Below are 13361 nucleotides of genomic sequence, written 5' to 3'. Positions count from 1 at the left end.
TTTCCCAGTAAGCCACCACCTCGTGGTGCTACATAGATTATTAGAAATGGGTTAATCAAGATGTGAGAATTAGCCAATAAGAGGCTACAGATAACGGGCCAGGCAGTGTTTAAAAGAATACAGTTTCCGTGTAATTATTCTGGGGCTAAACTAGCCGTGCGGGAGCTGGGTGGGATGAAAAGCAGGCCTGCTCACCTCTTCACTTCAGATAATTGTTCTTATTGTATATAGTTTTACTGTGTTAGAGTTTAAAACCTTTTTTTTTCTATTTAGACCAAAGGGGAAAATGTTATGGAATAATCTTTTTGTATAATATGAAAATGTGTCTTTGTCAAGGCGCCTCTGATTGGTTTAATGAAGAGCTGAATGGTCAATAGCTAGGCAGGAGGAGGTTAGGCCGGACTTCCGGGCAGAGAGAAAAGAAGAGATGAAGCTAGGCATGGGGGAGATGCCAGAGGAGACCGAGAGGAAGCAGGACAAGTAGGACACAGAAATGGACACACACAGGAAGAGAGGTAGCAGCCACAGCCACATGGCAGCACGTAGATGAATAGAAATGGGTTAATTTAAGTTATAAGATTTTAGCTAAAAACAAGCCTAAGCTAAGGCCAAGCTTTCATAATTAATAAGAAGCCTCCATGTCATGATTTGGGGGCTGTTGGTCCAAGAAAGCCTCCTACAACTTACTGTAACAAATAAGAGTCAAGCTTCTCCCTGAACCCACAGCTCACAAATCATCTGTGTCAATAAATCCTACGTCCCCCCAGCTCACTCTCATCTAGCCACAGGACCAAGGTGGACTCAAACCCAGAGATTCCCCCGGCTTCTCCCTCCCAAGTGCTGGGATTAAAGTTGTGTGCCACCACACCCAGCACAGGCTAGTTTTCCTTTGTGTGTTTGTCTAGGTGAGACTACATGAACTCAGGTGCAGGTGCCCAACCAGGCCAGACTGTTGCATCCCTTGGATCTGGAACTGTGGGTGCTGCTGGCTCTCTGGCCACAGAGCCACCTTTCCAGCCCATGGCAGACTGGTACTCACCTCCTCAGGCACTGAGTCAGATGACACCTCCTCAGAGAAGCCGTCCTGGCTTCCTTACTGCTATCATTTTATTTCCAAGAAAACGTTTTGGGGTTTGTTTGGTTTTTTTGTTTGTTTCTCTGCCCTCGCTGTCCTAGAACTCTTTGTAGACCAGGCTGGCCTCAAACTCACAGAGACCCGCTTGCCTCTGCCTCCTGAGTACTAGGCGTACACCACCACCACCCAGCTCAAAAAAAAATGTTTTAAGTTTCTTTAAACCTTTGTTTTGAGACAAGGTGTCATGTAGCTCAGGCTGACCTCAAACCCACTACAAGGATGCCCTTGAACTCTGATCCTTCTGATCCACCTACAAAATGCTAGGATTACAAGCATGTGCCACTATGCTAGGTTTAGGGTAAAGGCGTCAAGACAGGCCTAGCATACTCGGCAAGCCTTCTACCAGCTGAGCTTCATCCCCAGCCACAACGTCAAGTGTTATTTGTTTGTTTGTTTGTTGTTGCTAGGTTTTTTGTTTTGTTTTGTTTTGTTTTTGAGACAGGATTTCTCTGTGTAGCTTTGGAGCCTGTCCTAGAACTCGCTTTGTAGACCAGGCTGGCCTCGAACTCACAGAGACTTGTCTGCCTCTACCTCTTGAGTGCTGGGATTAAAGGCATGTGCCGCCACCACCCGGTTGTTACTGTTTTGAGATAGGGTTTCTCCATGTAGTCCTGGCTGTCCTAGAACTTGCTCTGTAGAGCAGGCTGGCCTCAGACTCACAGAGATCTTCTTGCCTCTGCTCCCAAGTGCTAGGATGTCTTTACATGCACCACCACTGTCCAGCTACACATCAAGTGTTTTGAACGGAGATTTTTCTGTCTTCTCTTGACTCTTGGCTTCACCACAGCAGAGACTTCAGACCCTTCCCTCATCTCCATGTCTGTGGCCCCTAGAACACTGTTTACCATTTTCTTTGTTCGTCATAAAAGAGTTTGACTGGAGCTGGGAAGATAGCTTAGTGGCCAATCCCAATGACTCAAGTTTTGATCCTTGGGATCCACTTGTTGGAAGGAGAGCATCAACTCTAACACACTGTCTTCTGTCCGATCTCCACGCATGTGCTGTGGCATATGTGTTCAAACAATAATTATTTGTTGTCATTTAAAAAAAAAAAAGATGAATTTGTCCCAGAGAGGTGGGAACTTACTTGTACTGCTGCTGCCCCCAAGGAGACTCCACTCAGGGTCCTGGTGATTTTCAGAAGTTTTAGCTGTTAGCAGCACAGGGACTCCAGGGCTCTCTGACGCCCACCTTTTGGCCACTCCTGTCCCTGTGGACGATGCAGAACTCTGGATTTCTTTCATCTCTGGCCTGGCCTCCTTTTCTCTCCCTTCTCCCAATTTGTGCTAGAGAATGGGTATAACATTCAGCACTTCCTCAGAGTCTGTGTGAGCTCAGACAAGTTAAAGAGCCTCTCTGGGCCTTGGCGACCCCAAACCCAGCCCTAGAGGGGACCAGTGCTCTGAGAGTTTTGCAAGAACTTCAAGAATACATGTGGAATGAATCAGCTGTTATCTTCTCTTTCTTCTTCTTTCTTTTTCCTGAGACAGAGTCTTATAAAGCCCTTGCTGTCTTAAATCATACTAAATAGACCAGGCTGTCCTCAGACTCACAGAGCTCCTCCTGCCCCTGCCTCCTGAGAGCTGGGATTAAAGGCGCGCACCATCACTGCCTTGTTTCTCTCTCCCTTCTTTCTCTTTTTTTGTTTTGTTTTAGTTTTACTTTTTTATTTTATTAATACTTTACGTGTGCGAGAAAGAGAGAGAGAGAGAGAGAGAGAGAGAGAGAGAGAGAGAGAGAGAGAGTGCTTAAACGCACACACACATGCATGAGTGTGTGTATGTGTGTGTGTACCCTCAGAGGACAGAAGAGGGTATCTGTCCTGGTTGGCTTTTTGGAAACGTGAGATAAACTGGAATTATCTGGAAAGAGGAAACTTCAACTGAGAAAATGCCTCTCTCAGATTGGCCTGTGGGCAGATCTATGGGGCATTTTTTATTAAATTAACGATTGATGTGGGAGGGCACATTTGGCTGTGGGCAGTCCACCCCTGAGCTGGTGGTCCTTGGTTCTATAAGAAAGCAGGCTGAGCAAGCCACGAGGAGCCAGCCAGCAAGTAGCTCCCCTCCATGGCCTCTGCATCAGCTCCTGCCTCCAGGTTCCTGCTCTGACTTCCCTCTGTGAAGTGTAAACAAAATAAACCTTTCCTTTCCAAGGTGCATTTGGTCCTGGTGTTGCCACAGCAATAAAAACTCTAGAACAAGAACTTAATGAGAGCTGTGGGAACTAAGAATAGCATGGAGACCTGGCTTGAGACGTTTCAGAGGGAAGTTTGAGAGGCCCTTAAAGACCCTATGAGGGCCATTCAACATTTTGAATTAAGAGTCTATAGTTCTGGTCAGTTGGAGTCAAAAGATTGGCTGTGATTAACAAGAGAGAAAACCCACTTAACTGAAACCTCAGCTTTGCTGAAACGGTCGATACTTATCAGCTAGGGCTGAAGGTTCAGCTGTGACTAAGAGGGCACATCATTGAGATGAGATCTATCGGAAAACGGTGAGATCTGTCGGAAAGCGCTCCCTCGGGCTCTGCACACAGAAGCTGCATCCAGAGGAGGCCGAGACTGTACCTCGCACTGGCAGCTGACCTTGGAAGACAGGAGATGTCATGGAGGGCCGCTGAGGCTGGGCACTGCGAGAGGCCACTTTGAAAATGCAACCTCAGTTGCTGTAGAGAGTCCAGCCTGGAAGTGCCAATATCTCGGTGGAGACATCCAATTGCCGAAATCTTGGTGGACACCTCCAATTGCCACGCACCGCGCCCCAGTGTCTGCGTTCGGTGCACTGGCACCCAGTTACCGAGCTTCGGGCAAGGGGCAGGAGGTTAAAATACACAGACATAGACAAACAGAAAGACAGCAACACGGGTCATCCTTGAATTCCCCAAGAATCCCCCTTTATTGTGGTCAGAGGCAGATTATATAGAGATAGCCACGCCTCAGCCAAACCCAACCAGAAACCACTCTCCTGCCATCAGGAACTCCTGAAGGTCTCGTGCTCAGAGCAGCTGTAGGCACTCAGATCAGGGGATTACAAGAAATTCAGGATCTGGGGTCTCACTGCTCTCAACAGGGAGGGGTCGTGGCAAGCACCTGAGGCTTGGCATTTCCGGCAGGGTCAGCCCCTAGTAGAGACCATTGAAAGTTAGTTCATCCCAGGGGCAATGGGATCCAAGCATTTTGGAGAAGCCGCTACCATGGGATGACCAACAAACTCAGCAGCTGCTCTGGAGTGGGGCTGACCTAAGCGATTGTACGTCACACCCCACGACAGGAGCTACACAAGCCCTTGAGAGCCACACCATGAGTCTCAGAGTCTGGCACTGAGTTTCACATTGCTGAACTCTGGTTTTGCTTTGGCTTGAATGTGACTGTACCCAGTTCTTCCCTCTTGGAGTAAGAAAGTATGGAACTTATTTTTTTATTATTATTATTTTAAAGAAGCCCACAATTAAGAAACTTCGGATTTTCAGAGAGACTTTGAACACTTGAAAAAGACTACTTTTAAGGTCTTTGAATTTTTAAAGATTATGGGGCTTTTAAAAGTTCGAATGTTTCAGGTTTGGTTTTGGTTTGGTTTTAAGCAGGGCAGTGGGGGCACATGACTTTAATACTGGCTATTTGGAGGCAGATGCAGACAGATCTGTGAGCTTGAGGCCAGCCTGGCCTTCAGAAGAGTTCCAGGACAGCCAGGACTGCACAGAGAGACTGTCTTGAAAAAGCAAGAAAAAAGTTGGAATTTTTTTTTTTTACTGTGATATTACTATGAGATCCTAGGGATAAACAAGAAAGAAAGTCTTCTGGCTTAATAGTGTTGTATTGGTGTGTCAAAATGCCAAAGCTATGTTGTCCTGGTTTTTTTTCAGTGAACATAACATAAGCTAGAGTCATCTGGGAAGTCATCAACTGAGAAAATTCCTTCATTATACTGTCCTGTAGGCAGGCCATGGGCCATCTGCCTGCATTGATGATTGATGTGAAGGTCCCAGTACAGTCGCTGTGGGTGTACCATGTGGAGGACTCAGTACAGTTGCGTGGGTGCTGTGGGTGGGGTACTGTGTGGAGGTCCCAGTACAGTCGCGTGGGTGTTGTGGTGGTAAACCATTTGGAGGACCCAGTACAGTCGCTGCGGGTGTACCATGTCTGGCAGGTGGTCCTGGGCTGTATAAGAAACCAGGCTGAACAAGCCATGAGGAGCAAGCCAGTAAACAATGTTCCTCTATGGCCTCTGCTTTAGTTCCTGCCTTGATTTCCCTCAATGATAGACTAAAAATTGTAAAGTGAAATAAATCCTTTCCTCCCCAGGCTGCTTTTAGTCACAGTGTTTTAAGCACAGCCTTAGAAACCCAGTTTTAAGCATGTATGAGCTGTCTAGTGGGATCTAACACAAGTTCTCATGACTGAGCGCCAAGCACTCTTAACACCACGCTACCTCTCCAGCCCCTGGGGTTTTGGTTTTTGTTTTGAGACAGGGTCTCACGTAGCACAGGCTAGCTTAGAACTCCCCATGTATTAAGGATGATCTTGAACTGATTCTCCTGTTCTCCCTTCCCAAATACTGGGATTATAAATGTGTGCAACCATAGCTGGTTTATGTGGTCCCGGGAACCACACCAAAGGTCTGGTGCATTCTGTGTTAGCACACTATCTACTTAGTTATATTCCCAGGTTTTATTTATATTTACTTGCTTGTTTACTTAAGACCTTATCTCAGTATATAGCCCAGGCTGGCCTCAGGCTTGACTCAGGCTTAATCCTCCAAAGTGCTGGGATTATGAGCTTGTAAGCCCCTCCCCCTTCCTCCCCTTTCACTGAGCCTGAACTCAGCGCTTCACACATATTAAGGACTTATTCATGCACTGACTACAGTGTTACTTATTTCTGAGTGCTCTTTACATATGAACAGAAGGGCTGAATTAACTGTATTCAACACCACCTCATTTTTTTCTTTTTCTTTTCTTTTTTGTTTTTTGTTTTTTGAAACAGGGTTTCTCTGTACATCCCTGGAACTCACTTTGTAGACCAGGCTGGCCTTGAACTCACTGAGATCCACCTGTCTCTGCCTCCCGAGTGCTGGGACTCAAGGCCTGCACCACCACCACCTGGCCCATCAGAGTTTCTGTTCAAGTGAATCTCAGTGTATCTGGATGTGAGGTTAAGCGGTCAATCCAGCCTGGACTGGTTATGCTTCCTGTGCAGAAAGGTGAACTGTGGCCTCAAGTAAACTTTCAGGTAGACCCCCTTATTCATCACTTTATACGTATGCATAGTAGGCTGTGCGTAAGAGAACAATCAGATGCCTCATGGGGCAGGGCGAGGACAGCAGAGCCGAGATCCTTTAACCCAATCGTGTCAATGCAAACCAGGAGCCACCAGTACTGAACCCCTAGCAATCAAACCCCCTTTTCTTTCAGATCCCAGGAAAGGAAGCCCTGCACACTAACAGCAATGGGACCCTTGATTGTCCTCACTCAGATGGCCTTAGTCACTCTCTTTATGTAGCTTGTGGTTCCCTGGTGCCTACAGAATGGAATGATGGCCAATTTTATGCCACCATGTGAGTGCTGGGACTCGACCACCGAGCCGTCTCTCCACCTTATTTCTTTCCTTCGTTATTGTATTGTAAGCCCATGGTCCTGGTGCACATGTCATGACCTACATGTGGGAAGTCAGAGGTTAACCTGAGAGAATTGTCTCTCTGCTGAGTGGGTCGCAGGGACCAAACCCAGGTTGTCTCCGGCTTGATGGTAAGCCTGTACCCACTGAGGCTTCTCAACAGCCTTCCTCCTTTTTGTTTTTTTAAATTAGGTTATTGCAGTGTAGTCCCAGCTGGCCTCTCAGACTCAATGATCCCCCTGCCTCAGTCTCTTCCATGCTGGGGATTATAGGTATGAGTCACCCTGACCAGTTACTGTTCCGTCTTTTTCAGTTCATAATCTCGGGTGTTCCGTTACAGTATCAGCAGACTGATCTATTAACCCAAAGTGATGGTATCAGAATAAGCTGAGCACCGTCCCCACAATTGTGAGCTCCTCGGTCTCTAAGATGATACACAGTAAAACATTTGAGTCACCCCCTGAGAGATGACATCCGAGGACACATTATACCCATCACAGTCCAGAGTGTCTGTGGATTTACAACAGCCCCTGGGGTAGGAGTGGCCGGTTGTCTCTTGAAAGGAAGAGCCATCAAAATCTGTATAGTTATTCCCCCGCCCCTGACACACAGCACCTCAGCTGCGAAAGGAGTTTTAATGACTCCCTGTGGGGTCTGTGGAGATGACTCAGTGGTAAGAGTATTTGCTGCACAAGCATGAGGACTTGAGTTCAAATCCCCAACATCCGTGTAAAAAGCCAGGCATGCTTCGTGTGCCTGTAACCACAGCTGGGAGGCAGAGATGGGGAATCACCAGGGCTTGCCGGCTGCCAGTCTATCTCTGCCTCGCGGAAACAATGCAGGGAGTGACGGAGCAGGACTCTTGGTGTACTTTGTCTTCCACATGCACACACACACACATACACACTTGCTCATGCACATTATTTAAAGACTCCCCTTTAAATAACAAAACAGCATCAAAGAAATCACTGTCACCCCAGAGCTGCCAGACTCCTCTTCCAGGGCTCTGGTTAAATGTCCCTGACACCGATATCATGGGGCAGAATCTGGCCTCGTAAGGACCTGTCCAGGTTGCCTCTGTCACCTCCCAATCTGAGCTCAGGTGGGAGTTGAATTTATGATGAGCCTCCTGCCTCAGACTCCCAAGTACTGAGGTTGCAGGTGTGATCCGCCCCCAGTCCTTTTAAATACAATTTTGTTTTGTTTTGAGACAGCGGCTCACTGTGTAGCCCTGAATGTATGGAGTTGGCCATGAAGTCCAGGCTGGTCTGAAACATACAGGGAAACTCTGCCTTCCAAGTACTGGGATTAAAGACAAGTCCCACTGCACCCAGTTTACATTTTCTTCATTTTTATTTCTCACTTATTATTATTATTATGGAATATTTTGCTACAGCACAGTGTATAGATCAGAGGACCGCATCAGGAGGCTGTTCTCTTCCACCACGCGGGCCCCAGGACCTGAACTCAGATCATCAGGGTACACAGCAAGCCCTTTTCCGACTGAGTCATCTTGCCAGCTCTGTTCCAATCTTTTCAATCCACAGTTGTCTGACTCTGGACAAGCAGTGCTTTAATACAGAGAACTAACTAACTAACAACTAACTAACTAGATAACTAACTAACTAACTAGTTCTAACGGGTTCGTTTCTCTCATGGTGACTGCTCATCAAACTTGGCCAGGCTCTTGAGACCATCTACTCAGAAGGCTGGACTGGAGAGTAGTAGTGAGTTCAAGGCCAGGTTAGCTACGTGAGAGTCATTTTTAAAAAGTTAAAATGTACCTGGGAGAATAGTTCAGTAGTTGATTGTCTAAGGTGTGGGAGGCCCTTGGCTCCATCCTCTCAGCTTCACATCACGTCAGTTTCAGCAGCTGTAGGGTGCAGTCACCTTCTCCATGACAATGTTCCACTGTGTAGAGAAGTCATCCGACCCATTGTACCAGTAATTCCTCCTCGGGGTCAGAGCGGTGTGCTCAGAGGCCACATCCTGATCCTCCCGGGAGAGACCAGGAGCAGAAGCAGCCAGGGTGAGTCACTGATGGAGAGAGCATCCTGCCTCCAGTCCCTCCTTTTTCCTCCCTTCCCCTCTCTCCTTCCCTTGTTCTTTCTTTTCTTTGAGACAGGGTCTCATGTGCCTCAGGCTAGCCTTAGATACACCACGCACCCAAAGCTGACTATGAACTTCCGACCCTCCTACTTCTTCTAACTTGAGTGCTGGGACTGTTGAGATTTAGTCCATGGAGCTAGAAGTAGGGTTTCCTTGGCTACCTCACTTTCTCTCCTTTTCCTCATGGTTCTGGGCTTGAACTGACTCCTTCAGGCTGCCATGGTACTGGCTGGGGAAGAGCAGGAGTTCCCCGGCAAGCACATCTGGTCCACCGAGTAACCATGGAACCCAAATCAGCTGCTCTTTCCTACAAGTTTGGCTGCAACTCCATTAAAAACTGATTCCTAGGCAACCACACCTGGTGCTCACTCTTGTCGTCCCAGCGTGGAGGAGGAGGAGGAGGAGGAGGAGGAGGAGGAGGAGGAGGAGGAGGAGGAGGAGGAGGAAGGGAAGGAGGGGAAGGAAGGGGAGGAGGAAGAGGAGGGGGAGGGATGAAGGATGAAGAGGAGGGGAAAGAGGAGGGGGAGGAGGGGGAGGAGAGGGAGGATGAAGAAGAGGAGGGGGAGGAGGAGGGGGAGGAGGAGGGGGAGGAGGAGGAGGAGGAGGAAGGGAAGGAGGGGAAGGAAGGGGAGGAGGAAGAGGAGGGGGAGAGAAGAAGGATGAAGAGGAGGGGAAAGAGGAGGGGGAGGAGAGGGAGGATGAAGAAGAGGAGGGGGAGGGGGAGGAGGAGAGGGAGGATGAAGAAGAGGAGGGGGAGGAGGAGGAGTGAAGAGGAGGGAGAGGAGGGGAGGAGGGGGAGGGAAGAGGAAGGGGAGAAGAATGAGGGGGGAGGAAGAGGGGGAGTAGGAGGGAGAGAAGGAGGAAGAGGAAGAGGGGAAGGAAAAGGGGGAGGAGGGGGAGGAGGGGGAGGAGGAGGGGATGGAGGGGGAGGAGGAAGCACAAGGGTCCAGAGCTCATAGTCAGCCTAGCTACTCAGTGAGTTGGAACCTAGTAGACTGGGTTATGAGAGAGAGAGACAGAGAAAGATTGATTAAATATTACTTTGACCAACCAAATTCCTCTTGGAACACATAAAGGACAAATTTAGCTTTTTTATATCATTTTGTTTGTTTATTTACTGACACAGAGTCTCAGTAAATCTCCAACCCTGACTGCACTGGAACTCTCTAGGTAGACCAGGCTGGCCTCAAATACACAGATCCACCTGCCTTGACCATCCGAGCGCTGGGATTAAAGGTGTGCGCCACCTTTCCTAGCCTCCAAATTTTTAAAATAAAGGTTTTAAAATATTGGGATTGCTGAGGATGTGTTAGTTACACTTGTTGAGCACGCATGAAGCGCTGGGTTCAATCCCAGCACCACAGAATCCAGGCGTGGTGCCACGCACCTTGCTTCCACCAGCCACGTGGGGCTCCTAGACCCTGTCTCAAAAAAAAAATCCCTGCCACAGCAATGGGATCTTCAAAGTGGTCGTCTGGAGGGTCAACCTTGAGAGCGTCCCCTCCCACCACTGTCCCCAGTCTCCCCCCAAAAGGTACCTCCAACTGCACCAGGGTGACCGGTCCTGTGCTTTGTGTCCCCGTGTGTCAACTGCACCCGAGTGTCCGTGGCCTCTGCACGCAGCCCTCATGCGATTGACCCAAACTGAAGAGGTAAATCAAGAGCTCAGCTCCTCGGCCCTTGAGTATAGTAACTTAGATACACGTTTTGTGTTGTTTGAGGTAGGTTCTCAGCAAGTAGCCCAGGCTGGATGGAGCTCGTCATTCTCCTGCCTCAGCCTCCTGGATTCTATAGTCACAGGTGTTTGTCATGATTTCTGGCTCCAAAGGCATGCTTGTGGTGGTGGGGGGGGGGAGGATGTGCCCATATTCATCTGAAGGACAGAGGCTAACCCTGAGTGTCATCCACCTTGTGTTTTCTGTTTTGTTTTGATTATGTTTGCTTTATCTTACTTGTATGTGTGTGTGCATGTGCATATCTAGGCCAGAGAGCATCTTAAAGGCACCCGTCCTCATCTTCCACCATCTGAATCCTGGGATGAAACTCACCTTTGCCCAGTGAGCTGCCTTGCCACCTCCACCTTGTATTTTGAGACAGGGTCCCTCACAGGGATTCTGCTGTCTCGGTCTCCCCACAGCTGAGACACAGACTACACCGTCATGCCTGGTTCACAGGGTTCTGGGGATGCTTGACTGGAGGTCTATGAACTGAGGTCCAGCCCTTCTCCAGGCCTTTAGATGGATGTCCTACTCTGTGACTGGCCCAGTGACCCATAGGAAGGCTGTCTCCTTTCTCCACTTTTCCTGTCCCCAAATGAGCACATTCCATTATCACCTCCCAAATAGAGTACATAACTTTTTAAACCCCTGAGCAGTGACAGACTTCAGCCTCTCCCTGAGGATTCTAGACAGAGCCTGTCGGCTAAGACTCTCCATCTCCCTAATCTTTGGGCATCTTACAAATGTACCTGCCTTGCCCGTTACCTCGTATCTCCCTGCAGAAGACAAGAGAGATAGTGACAAATTCCTGGTGTCCTGTGCTGGGGAAGGCCGAGGTTTCCAGCTTTTCCTTCCCCACCCCACTGTTCCCCCATGTCTGGGTTCCTGGGTGTCAAGGCATGGAGTGGGGACACCTTTGGGGATCAGATATCTGATGGTGTCTGTCTCTTTCTGCAACTTAGAAATTATGTACTTACAATTGGGAAGAATACACGCAGCATGGAGGCCATCACGACTTCCAGAATGACAATAACCAGGAATGGGAAACATTGGAGGACGCAGAGAGGGACAGGGCTGGGCTGGGAGCCTGCTCGGCGGATCCCACCGACCTGGTGCTGAGGAGGGAAGAGGTTTGGTCCTCTGCCCCACCCCCATTCTACTGGGTTCCAGTTTGAAAGAACTCAGACGTGGGTGAGGGTGGGGAGTTTCCAAGATGCAGGAAGATTCAGGTACAGGCTGGCCTGGGGTGCTTGAGGGAGCTGCAAGATGGGAGCCTCCTCTTGAGAGGTTTGAGGGAGGACTCAAAGCAGATGCATATGGAGGACAAGGTTGATGAAGACGCGAGGACCATGAGGGAGCACTGGCATGCCTCGCCCACCTACTGGTTTCAAAATCAAACAAGGGGGGTGGGGCTGGAAAGGTGGCTCAGCAGTTAAGAGCACTGACTGCTCTTCCAGAGGTCCTGAGTTCAATTCCCAGCAACCACATGGTGGTTCACAACCATTTCTAGTGGGATTTGATGCCATCTCCTGGGATAAAAGTGTGCATGCAAATAGAACACTCATAGGCAGAAAATAAATAAATCTTTTAAAAAAATCAAACAAGGGGGGCTTGAGAGATGGCTCAGAGGTTAAGAGAACTGACTGCTGTTCCGAAGGTCCTGAGTTCAATTTCCAGCAACTACATGATAGCTCACACCCATTATAATGAGATCTGAGATCTGGTGCCCAGAATACTATATACATAATAAATAAATTTAAAAAATCAAACAAGGAAACCAGGAACCTGTACTTGAAAAGTGGAAGAGAATGAGAGTCATCCTTGGCTGCTTAGCCAGATAAGACCAGCCTAGACTAAATGAGACCCTCGCTCAAAGGGGAAAATAAAAAGCCAGGTATGAACCAGTATGGTAACTAACACCTTTATTCTTAGTACCCCAGAGGTGGACACAGGAGGATCTTTGAGTTTTAGGTCTTCTTGGGCTACTTATTGAGACCCTGTTCCCAAAACCAAACCAACCAACAAACAAATACAAAGCTGGGTGTTGGTAGTGCACACACCTTTATTCCCAGCACTCAGGAGGCAGAGGCAGGCGGATCTCTGAGTCTGAGGCCAGCCTGGTCTACAAATTGAGTTCCAGGACAGCCAGAGCTGTTATACAGAGAAACCCTATCTTGAAAAAACAAAGAAAATAGAATATAAACTAAAACAAGGGCTGCGGAGGGAGAGCACTGGGAGCCTGCAGTGAAGATGGATACACGGCAGGGCTGCGCGGTGTCTAGGTACGGACTACTTACAGCCAGGAGCCTGCAGTGAGAATGGACACACGGCAGGGCTGCGCGGTGTCTAGGTACGGACTACTTACAGCCAGGAGCCTGCAGTGAGGATGGATTCACGGAAGGGCTTCGCGGTGTCTAGGTACGGACTACTTACAGCCAGGAGCCTGCCTCTGCTTTCCGCGGTCACTCCATACCACCCAACGAGGCTGCGCACTAAGGTGATGCATCTATCCCTAGGCTCACATAACCAGAGTGACAGAGGTAGGCAGAGGGCATCCCGAGGACCTTCATCGGTGCGACCTTTCGCTACATGACCCCGAGAGCCAGGCCAATGAGGACCAAACAGAAGGAGATTGGGTAGTACAATTGGGAGTCTTCCTGGGTGGGGCCAGAGGAAAGCAGAGGCTAATATAACCAGCGAAAAATGTTAAACAGGGAAATATCCAGAGCTGGTGGTGATGTGGAAACATTCTCATAGTTTTAAAACAAAACAAAACAGAAAACAG

The 13361-nt window shown here is 48.6% G+C and overlaps 1 protein-coding gene across 1 annotated transcript; it reads right to left on the bottom strand.

The window, feature by feature from the left end:
* Positions 1–901: 901 nt before the first annotated feature.
* On the bottom strand, positions 902–13146 carry Tspan16 (tetraspanin 16). Its single transcript, XM_042054696.1, is given in 7 exon segments — positions 902–1066; positions 2223–2285; positions 7207–7344; positions 7346–7369; positions 8640–8744; positions 13010–13083; positions 13086–13146. Coding segments are annotated over 7 exon segments (630 nt in total).
* Between the last annotated feature and the right edge of the window lie 215 nt (positions 13147–13361).

The sequence above is a fragment of the Arvicola amphibius genome, chromosome 3 (genome assembly GCF_903992535.2).
Source record: "Arvicola amphibius chromosome 3, mArvAmp1.2, whole genome shotgun sequence".
Taxonomy (NCBI): Eukaryota; Metazoa; Chordata; class Mammalia; order Rodentia; family Cricetidae; genus Arvicola; species Arvicola amphibius.
This window is presented reverse-complemented; position numbering and strand designations above follow the sequence as displayed.